The 11693-nt window shown below is 32.5% G+C and overlaps 1 protein-coding gene across 4 annotated transcripts in view; it reads right to left on the bottom strand.

Annotated features, from left to right (window-relative positions):
• Positions 1–430: 430 nt before the first annotated feature.
• Positions 431–11693, bottom strand: part of LOC147472535 (putative Golgi apparatus membrane protein-like protein CG5021) — a 13488-nt gene continuing 2225 nt past the window's right edge. Inside the window, exons 2-8 of one of the 4 annotated variants that reach the window (XM_086540142.1) lie at positions 9961–9993; positions 7220–7287; positions 6847–7001; positions 4812–4891; positions 4420–4533; positions 1881–2021; positions 431–1601 (exon numbers count right to left, since the gene is read on the bottom strand). In XM_086540142.1, coding sequence (XP_086396268.1) covers positions 1545–1601; positions 1881–2021; positions 4420–4533; positions 4812–4891; positions 6847–7001; positions 7220–7287; positions 9961–9993 — 648 coding nt within the window. In that variant the 3' untranslated portion in view covers positions 431–1544. Of the gene's footprint in view, positions 1602–1880; positions 2022–4419; positions 4546–4811; positions 4892–6846; positions 7002–7219; positions 7288–9960; positions 9994–11693 lie in introns of all 4 variants that reach the window. The other 3 variants (XM_086540138.1, XM_086540154.1, XM_086540149.1) reach the window with 3 other exon arrangements.

Raw genomic sequence — 11693 nt, 5'->3', positions numbered from 1 at the left:
CAGTATAGTTGGAAATATTTTGTTCTTTTCTTTGTTGCAATGAAGAAAACGTTTTGCTAAACTTTGTTTTTCTTCCATAAATTTGTAATTGTGACATTACACTGAATGTAGTGTATATCCTTTCTTATTTAGACTAAAAGAATAAACTACAAGAATTATTCCTATGAACAATGTAAAAGCCATATCAGTACCTACAATGAAAAAAATGGTAAAGATTTTCAATATATAAATGTACAAATGAGAAGAGTTGGCCAGTTGTGTGGCAAAGCTCTAGTCTTCCTCATTACACCAAACCTTCTAAATGGCAGTCCAGCATCAATTAAATAGGCCTTTCTGCAATGGGTTAAGAGTTCTACTAAGTATTACCTATCTAGAAATAATCAGATATGTAAATGAATCATACAATCACTAGGGTTAATAAAAGACTGTGTTGTTTTGGAAGCCATTTTAAATCACATATAATTTATCTGATTTACATACTAAAAATATATTTGAAAAGGTGCACTCCTGAAGATCACCAGTGACAATAAAGATTTATAGTAACAAATAAAGAAAGTGCTGCACAGGGGATCCATGCATACCAGTAAATACTGTAAACAAATAAAAACGGAAATAAATAAATGACAAAAATGGCAAGCAAATAATGATAAAAAATGATATCAACAGATAAGGACATAGATGAGAATGATAACATCACAATGCAAGCAATATTATTAATGTATTTTGAATTACATTTGATTTTTTTCAAAGTGCATTAATCACATTTCTTGCACTGTTAAGTTATTCAGACTCACACCTTTTTCACAAATAACACATAATAATAATAATAATATTAATAATGTGGAGTAATGCTGGAGTTCCCTCACACACACACGCACACACACACACATTTTCCATATACAAATATAAAACCAAATCAAGACTTCCACAGATTGAAATATGAACGATGAAATGGTTGCGTGTTTCCAAACCAAAATATTGTGCAGTTCAATTTCTTTATCTTTGTGCCTAATCTTTTTTTTAAACTAAACAAAGTTTCTTATCATACATCCAGAGAAAGACAGTATATGATAGAGATAAAATATATACATGGAATGAAAGCTATAATCACACATTTTTGGCAATAGACAAGGCAATAACCGATTCCTCTTTCATAAACTATGAAATGACAGAAAGTAAATCAATAATTTAAAAGAGAGGCACTTCTTCAGATTATGACAGTCAGTTTACAGTAATAAATAGATACCACTAGAATATACATATACAGACATAAAGAAAAGTCGTTTGTTCATTGTATATTATATAATCAAACCATTCCAGATTCTTAAATATATTTTATTCACCTCCTTGTTAAATAAATATTTAACGGCGTGTCTTAACAATCTGATAACATAGTTTGACACTGAAAATCTCATTGAAAAACTGTGAAAATACTAATTACTTTACTTCTACCAATACTAATACAAGTAGAGGAGTTAAATATTAATGATTCATATAAAAATTACACACCAATAATGAGATTTGATGGGTTATGTAATCCTCCACTAAACAGTACTACTTGGAGCATTGGTTGGGGGTGTACGGGCAAACATGTTGGTTACCTGAAAAACAAAGTGGTAAATATGTATTACATGTATCTAATAGCTTTTCCTCTGCTATATGTATAAATGGCAAAGATAGTACAAGTTATTTTCAAATTGTAAAAATAAACATTGCTAAAAAAAAACATTAAAAATTCAATGGAAGCACATTATTGTTTACGTAATTTTCTTGTAATACAGCTTTGTAGTAAGTGTTTCAATATTCTTACTTTGATAGGAAGATCATTTATATATCATGAAGCTTTCATTTTTCTATAAATAATTTCTATAAATACTTACACTACCGAGCATCTGCTTCTGCACTAGTCCTGTGGCCATACTTTTCATTGATTCTGTAAGACTATCAGACTTCCCAAGTTTGCAGCGGATGTATCCATACATGTTGCTTCCACTCAATGTAAGGGCAATCAAAACAATAACCTGAAAAATAAGAACCTATGAAGTTTGTTTTCTTTTCTCCTTTATTTTTCTATAACCTAAATTGCAAATGAATGAAATAAATTCTTAGATAAACCATAGAGCAAATATCTTTAGTTCCTCAGAACACAAAAAAATCAGACGACCACTCCTTCTTGTCACCACCATCGAAGTGAATGGTTTGTCGGCAAATAGATGCTGATGTATTGTTATAGACTTATGAGTGGCCTGCCCATGGGCCAAGGCATGATTAGTTATATTTTGGTGGAAATACAATATTTGAGGTATCTATAATTATTTCTATGAGACTATGATACCTCATTCAGAATTAAATCAAATTTGAAATGTGTCAAATACATATCTTGTGCAATGAAATTATCAAGTCGATTTTATTCCTTTTTTTACAACCTTACTCAACTTTTACTAAATCTAGGACTACCAAATACCTACTACTAGTTGAAAATTAGAGGATATGGAGAAAAAAATACAAAATAACGAATGAGGCTAATTAAAATGTTGAATTTCAACAGTAAATCTCAGTAAAACTGATTAAAAGCATGATATCTCAATAAGAAATATCTAGGGTCTAAATCACATCACAAAGCATTTGGTAATAGTGTATAACTTTGTTTCAGTTTAAAAATTCAGACCTCTCATTTCTATCAGCTAAAAAGTGTTTTCAGAAAATAATTCTTTACAATGTCATTACTACAATTACCTACATTTAACAAAAATCATATATTCTCAATATCTGATATTCTATGATTTTCCTAGTTAATTTCTTGCTCGGTTCACTTTGCAACTGCTCTTCCTTCCTCTGAGCTCCTAAATATTGTGAGTGGACACCTCAAGCAGTAAGGACAGGATACTTCTGATGCTGTGGGCACTGGCTAGATTTTTGAGGGATGGGAAAAATATCTTCTCTGCTTTCCTGGCAGCACAAACTTGCCCAACAAACATTTACCCTTAATTCCATCACAAAACATGGGTATAGGCTGACTCTCGAATGCTGTAGTTGAAACTGTGAGTGCTGTGACTGCAATAATACTTGATGAGAGCCATTGTGTATGTAATGACACATGTCCACAATGGGTTAAGCAACATTTCAGGCATTGTCAGCAGTTTTGGTGCTTTCATTGGGCTATCTTCCTAATTCTGCAAACTGTAAGTCCTTTGTTGGTATTCACTTCATACACTTCCTTCAGTAATCTGGATTATACCAATGAATATTAGGCCCTCTTCCAGTAAAACCTTGTCAACAGATCCTGATATCTCCTTTTTTTCTGCTTTCTACTAAAAATATAACTCCTTATTGAAATTATTTCTTATCCCTTCTTTCTGTAATTAATCCATCAACCTTAACCCTCTCTGGACGGGTGGTACACTACGGTACCACTCATTCAAGGGCCCGGTGGCCGGGTGGCACCATATGGTGCCAGTCATTTAATTGATTTAGGCCTAAGCGTTCGAAAGCCCCGGCATTGTGACATGCAAGGCTGGAATGCCCCCCTCGTGAGTAGGTTAATATTCAACCAGAATGGAAGCCTATAAACCTAATTCATCCAAACAAGCAAGCATAATGCACGTTCTCATACTCACTCATAAATGATTATAAGGAGCTTCTATCAAACCTTTCCTTCTATATATTCAGTATGGTTCATAAATATAACCAAATGATTTATTTCTTTCTCTTAAGATTAAATCCAGACTTAGAAGTCAAATCTTCCACTCCATATAAGCTCTGCAAAAAATACAGACTTACATACTTTTCATTCCATCAAAAATCTTTGCAGTTCCAGAGGACTCAGTAAATGAGATACTACTACTTAGCCCACTGATGCTAGGAACATGCAATGTCTACTATGGTTTTGTTTTATTAATTTTCTTTACACAAAGATGACTTCACATACAATAAAATACCAAGGAGTCAATCAAGAAGCTTACCTGACCTTCCCTGTTAACCCCACATTCTTTGAATTTTCAAGATTTTTATCTTTTTTTTAAATTTCTATTACATTCTTCTTGGAAATTAAAGGAACAGCGTATACATGCAAGGTCAGGGGAGCCTAGTAATTGCTTCCTTGGTGACTGGGCAATAGTAGAGCCATCTGCATGTGAAAAAAATGTAAAATAAAACAAAACCCCACATAACATGTATAAATGCACAACCATTTATATATGTAATGTATAAATGAATCTATTTAACACCAAACTGCAGAATATCAGACAACTAATTTCATATCAAAAGAATCATCCTGACAATTACATAAATATTACTGAACAAAGGTAGATGAATAATAATCATACTAATGTCAATGGACACGAACAAAAATACAGTATAATCCAAGGCGCTTATGTAATATAAACAAACAAAACATAAATGTACATCGCTTTTACTTACAGCCCACTTGAACTTGAACGAGAAGATTGCAATGAGGAAGAGGATGGACCACAGAACCGGGAAGGCCACAAGAGTTGCCCAGAAGACCCGCACTTCAACTGGCGACACTCGACCCTGAAGACCACCCTAACATCAGGCAAACGCATGTTATGGACATATTCTTCACTAGAATTAATTACTAATGTTCAATTCAATCTCATGTTAATAATTCAATCTGCATTGAAAATGTCTTAAAAATCTACTAGATGGTGAAAAAATTGGCAAAAATGAACAGTACTGAATCTGAACTCAGCTAAATCAAACACAATATAAAATCACTGTGTATATATTTATTCTTAAGCATCAAACCTTTAAAATTCTCTTATGATCGGAGCCATAATCTTGAAATTTACCTTTCTGGCTTCAAATACCCAATGACTCTTGCCTTCATCATCAATATAGTTCCACCATCGTAGTCCAACCATGAGACGCCCTGCGAAAGGAATCACTCTACATTAGAAAAGGAATAAAAAAACAAACAAAAAAACACACATGACTGGACATATGGTATAAATCATTTGATCCCTAGAGAAACTTGTTTAAATGGGAACCTATTACATAGTTTGTGTAAATATATATACACATGGATCTATGTATGGATGTGTGTAATATACATATAATATACATTTGTGTAACTTTCCAGGCATTGCAAATGTCAAATGATGTTTCACTGAAACTTGACACTGGCAATGTTTGATGTTAAAAATACCTATACTGTATCAATTTTTTTTGACAAAGCTACTAAACTAACACACAAAGTTTATGTTTTTCGCCTGCAAATAATGATTTACAGAACACTCAGAACACTGTTTATTCTGGCCATGTACAATTCTTAAAAATATTTTCTCTGCTCATTTGCATGAGAATGTTTATGTCAGCATTGTGCCATAGACTAATAGCTAATCCTTCAGAGGTGGATGTACTATACACAATTTATCTTGGCAGCGGCCCAGAGAACAATGGAAGGTGGAAAAATCTAGCACAGTAGCTACATATTTGAAAGTCCTCAAAACTACATTTACCTGCATGACACATCATGGATTACAGAAAGACATAAGTAAGAAAGGAAGGAAGATTACTCTACTTGATCATAAAAAGCTTTCAATAGCTCAACCTCTGACTTGGTTATCCAATGGAAACCAAAGAACTCCACCTTCTAGTGATAACCTATGTTGACAGAGTTGGATACCACATTCTAGTATTTCAGAACAACACTCCTTGTGTGGACTGGGTAAGATCACAACAAGTCCAACTCAGGTGACATCTGAAACACTGCCACAAGAGATCCGTAAGCTCTCATAAAACTCATTTGCCTTCCTTTGCTTCTGAATTTTTCTATCAAATTTATCCCCCATCATCTACCAATTTTGATCATTATCAAATATCACACCCACTGAACACAAAGCCATCAGTTGTGCCGATTTCCACCCTGATACTTTGCCTTGAAATGCTTTTCAGCGTGTTGTAAAACCTTTTGGTAACGAATGCTACATTTCATCATCATGATCATATTGCATAACAATAACATGATAATCTAATGAATACTTCAACTGATGATTGAGTAACAAAATTTCAGGCAATCAAATCCATTAGAATGACTCAATTAACCCAATACCGCCAGGCGCCGGCCATAGACGGCGATTATGTAATATGATAGCGCGGGTGCCGTCATACGTCGTCGATGATATAATTGATTTAGGCCTATGCGTTCGAGAGCCCCGGCATTGAAGCCATAAAAGACGAAACAGCCCGGCGGGAATGGGTTAACAATATATAAAAAAAATACAATTATACATAATAATTTTTCACTGATCCTATAATGAAACTAGCAAGACAATGTAAACAACAAGTTTGAATTGTGTTACAAATGATCCTGTACTGAGAGGCAAATCAAAGATGCTAAAGTTAGGGACAAAATGGGATGCCAAACAAAATGAAACTGAAATGGCTGAAAAGACAATAAAGGAACTGAAGGAGGGGTTTGGAAGGTGTTACGATAGATTGTAATATTTTCAAGAACCGTCATGTAGATTTTGACTAGTTAACCCATTAACGACGGGGATATTTTGTCTCTAAATGGTTGAATAATGCATAAGCCTAACACCTTGGGATTCTCGGCCACACTAGCCGCGGCTGAGCGCTGTACGCCCAATCACCTGGCATGCTGGCCTTGACTAAATATCTCGTCCCCAGCGTCTGACCCGAAAACCACTAGACATAGTATCTTGTTACCCATTGTTAAGGGGTTAAGTCCAAAAATACAAATAATTTTTTGTGTGGATTGAATTAGACTAGATAGTAGTGATTATTTAGTCCAATTCTGCATCAGACTGTAAGATGGTGTGTCATTTAGAGGCAAATAAAATAAAATTATATATACAAACTAACCTGTAATGTTTTTTACAGTCCAAAAGTCCATCGAAACTAGTAGGACAATGGTCACAAAAGCACCAATAAATCCACTGCCGTACAATCCACAAAACAGATAAACGACCAGAGCCAAAACTCGGAAAATCAGGTGGAAAAGTGTAACAACTGGATGCCTGCAATGAAAAAGCTTCATTAATGTCGTCCCTCTCCCTTTTCTTTCTGCTATACAATATATTATACAAAAGAATTCCTGAATATCGTGCATCAAAAATGTCTTTCAGACGACACATAACATACAAAAATATACATCAAAATATATCAAAGAAAGATCTTAAACAAAAACAAACTAACTAACAGTAAGAAGAAATAAATACATAAAATAAGTACTGACTTGAGTTTTCCTTTTGGTTCATCTTCTTCTCCAAAGCCGAGTGTGTCATCATTATCCAGAAGAGGTACCTGAAAGAAATTGTCTCTTAAATTAACTCATACTCATGCATAAAGTAGGTCTGAAGTCACCTTGACACAAATAACTAATGCAATAATTCAAACGTTTTTGGATAAAATCTAAAATACAGAAAAACAAAGACCGACTACCCATTTTCACAGACAGAAAACAAATCACTAAACAAGTGGATCCCTTTCTGTTCAATATGCTCTGAAAGCAACCAGAAACTTATCTTTGTTGCTACTGAAACTATTGCAGAATAATCTTCCATATTGAAGTCTTTAGGCCTGAAGTATAATTAACCCATCCACGACGGGGGAATTCTAGCCTTGAATGTCACAATGCCGGGGCGTTTAAATTATTAGGCCTAAATCAATTGAATAGCTGGCACAATACTGTGCCGCCCGGCCACTGGGCTTTTGAATGAGTGGTACAGTACTGTACCATCCGTCCAGAGTGGGTTAACACATATAGATAGCAGCTGCAGTAATTAGAAGAAATTAAAGAAACCTAGCAAAGAGAAAAAGAAGCAATAAAAAGCACAAGAATGACAGCAGGTAAAGAAGTCAGTGATATCTGAAGAGGCATTACTTTCATATTTTACAAAATATCCCATAAAATGCATTAAAATAATATTCCCCTAATGGATTACATATTATTGAAGAAAAAAAAAAAAGAAAAAAAGAAAAAAAAAATCATAAAAGAGATAAATCAATAACAAAAAAAGGATATAAAAATATAAACTTCAATTCAGCAAGTAGCTGTTTCTCTATCTCAAGCAAAAATAAAAAAATAAGGTTCACTCTGATTCAGTATATAATATACCAGTCACCATATTCATTATTGTCCTTCTTATCAATATTTGTGATATAAAAGAAAACATGTTACAATAATGGAATACTCTAACACCAAAATAATATCACTAGCCCATCTTGTATTTGCAACATAACATGTGGAAATAAAGTTGTAATAAATAATTCAATCAGTTTGCAGTCTACGTCACACATGAACGTTTCTTTACAATAGGTGATTGTCATTTCATTGAGATTTCATTGCTATCCTACAGTCACATTCCTGAGAAGCTGTGAGCAGCTGACTGCAACATGAATTCTGAAAAGACACGAATCCCTCAAGTTATATTGGGGCCCAGGGTAACACTAAACACTTAAGCCATTGAAATCAGTAAATAATAAAAGACGAAGAAGAAGAAGAAGAAGAAGAAGAAGAAAGAAAAAGAAGCGTAATGATTAACACATAACAAATATTTGTTCTACACTTTATCACACATTATAATAAATTATAATAAGCATCTGAAATATGAAAGGACAATCCACCTCTTGCAATAATAATGATAACAATAATAATAATAATAATAATAATAATGATAATAATAATAATAACAACAATAATGAAGAGAATAATGAAGATAATAATAATAACAATATTCCTAATCATCATTATCATAGAAAAAAACAATTGCATTATCACAAAACTGACAATAAATCACACAAGGGAAACACCAATATATGAGTTAGTATCAAGACATACAATGAAAACTGGAAACACATAAAAGCAGCAACAATTAAGAGTAGAACATTATTAAAAAAAAAACAGTCAGCATACAAAAGGCACAGTCATTAGCAAAGGAGTTAATAAACAGCTAAAAGCAAACAACATGGAATGATTAGTATCATTATCGCACATTCAACCTTACTTAAAGACAAATAAAATAAAATAACACATAGGGATCTTTAAAAAAAAAAAAAGGTATGCTTCTCAGTATAAGAAAGGGATGATTGTTTGGAAAATTAACAATCACCTTGATAACTGTATATATATTTATATATATATATATATATATATATATATATATATATATATATATATATACATATATATATATATATATATATATATATATATATATATATATATATATAAAAAAATAATGAATACCAGTGTTTAAAATTCCCAAAGATATAAATGTAACAAATTAATGATGGTGGTCTGTTACTTCTTAATGCAATTTGGATAAAGAGAATTACCTGTATCAAAGCCATTTATGAGGTAAACACATGCAAGCAACTGCTGCTGAATGATGGTTAGGTGTAAAGCTCAAGTGTTTTATGAAGACTATCATTTTATAAGTCTTGTAAATCAACATCCTGTATTCATGGTAGATATACCTTGACTATGTGAGAAAATAATGGTGTACAGCTAATGTTTTGTTTTCAAAAGGGGGTAAATATTTTGTTTATGAAAACTTTAAACTTACTAAATAGAAATTGAGTTTTGTTTAAAAAAGCTAAGCTTTTAACTCCCAAGAAACTGATATAATCTAAAGACGAAATTTTGATGAAACAAGATTTAACTTACTATATGTAATAGTCTTATCTTGTTATTTTTTTTCATTTGTTATCATTTCTGTTGGACTTTATTTCATGATAAAACTTATTATTACAATTAAAATAAAAGTAATGATAGAAATACAAAACAAAAACAAAAATAACAACAGGAACAACTGCATCAAAATAGAATCATTACATTCATGAACAAATAATAAAAATACATTTACTTTTATCAACATGTACTTTGGTAATTTATTAGATCCTACATCAGCAGCATTACACAGGATGCATGCAAACAGTAAAAAGCATCTAACAGTACATAATACAATAATTTACCTGATCAAGATCTTCCCCATACATTATAGAACTCTAGTAATGAAAGGAAATAGAAAATATTAGTATAACCTGTAAGTATATGTTACTTCTTAAATTACCTATTACATCTGCAAACTTGTCACATACTTTCGTCACAACCTGTAAAGTGTATGTCTGTCATATCTCACACTTGTTTTCTCAGTGAATTTAATCCAAAATAATTTGAGAATCTCTTTTTCTCCCTACATGCATTATCTTCACTTAATGATGACAAATCTATACATGCCATGACAAGGTGGGCCTGAATTCTGGATGGCACCTATCCATATCATGACAATGAAGACAGCTCTATGTTCGGCACTGATGGCACTAGTTCTCAAGTCACACCATTCCAGTCAACCTAGATCTTATTTTTATGTATTTTCATTATAAATCAATAAGATGCTTGTTCAGAATTAATGACAATGGGTAAAAAGAACATTGTCCTCGCACTTCTAATACTTATTTCAAGGGGTAATTTTGATAAAAGGGGCAGTGGCTTGTGCACTCAGATTTTTCAATGGCATATCGAGTTTAAAACATTTTTTTTCTCAAATGACATACAGCAGTCACAAAAAATACAAAAAAGGATTATATGGTGAGTTAAAAAAGGTATCTTTCATATATTTTTGGAAGGAGTTTGAGTTGACAAGGAGATATATCTGATCACAAACTTTCAGGATTTTATTTAGACCAGCTGATGCTCTAAGCACAGCCGAATAAAGGTGCTCCCATGGCCCTTTCAATGGTGTGCCTTCATCATGCGCATCTCAGGTAGGACACATACAGCATGAACTTGGTCCATTGGATGTACTAAAAATTTCTCTCTTTCAGAATGTACTGCTTGGCTTTCTTTCTATGAATCTGGAATTCCTCAAAATTTGGTGGCTACAGCTATGTTATCAGTAGTCTGTGATGTTCTCTTTCTTGTGGTGGCTTATATGCATGCTTATATTACCTGATGGTTAAACCAGGGTTGTGTTTTTCATTCATGTTAGGCTTATCATTATTTTATATTTCATTTGATACTTTCTTACCAAAAAATATACATATAATGATAAGAAAAAGGGTATTTAAGTTCGTACAACTTGCATTGCAAGACATTATAATAAGCATTACATTCCTATACCACATAAACAGAGTTAGTAAGCTTTGGAAACACCCAACAACAGCATTGGTATATACATTAATATGCAAAATATAATTATCCTTTTCAACATAAAATACATATAATACAAACTACAATCATCATTTTCAACTTCATTTTCCATAACCTAAAGATCTGATTCTGATAATTTTGCATTTTATTTCATTTAAGTTTTGAAATGCACTGTCAGAATACAGAATGGAGAGAATGGAAATGGGAGTTAATATAGAAATAATCTAAATCCTTACGTAAGCTGAACCATGAGATGCCATCATTAACTTTGACCTTAAGCAATCTAATTTACATGCAACATTTGACATTTAGTAACTATGTATACTACATAATCAAAAGGAAAGAAAATGACAATAAAATAAATTCTTAGTTTGAATTTGTAATTATCTACAATTAGATTGCACCAAGCAATAGCAGATCCTCTGCACTTCAGGTACCAGAAAAATCCAATAAATCTCCACCACACCTCTTCAATTATGTCAGATCTTGGACTAGTTCTTGATGATAAATTGCAATGAATGCTCCAAATTCTTCCTTTCCAGTTTATATGTGGTGA

The sequence above is a fragment of the Penaeus japonicus genome, unplaced genomic scaffold (genome assembly GCF_977035675.1).
Source record: "Penaeus japonicus unplaced genomic scaffold, GWHDUDI00000001_assembly GWHDUDI00000001, whole genome shotgun sequence".
Classification (NCBI taxonomy): Eukaryota; Metazoa; Arthropoda; class Malacostraca; order Decapoda; family Penaeidae; genus Penaeus; species Penaeus japonicus.
This window is presented reverse-complemented; position numbering and strand designations above follow the sequence as displayed.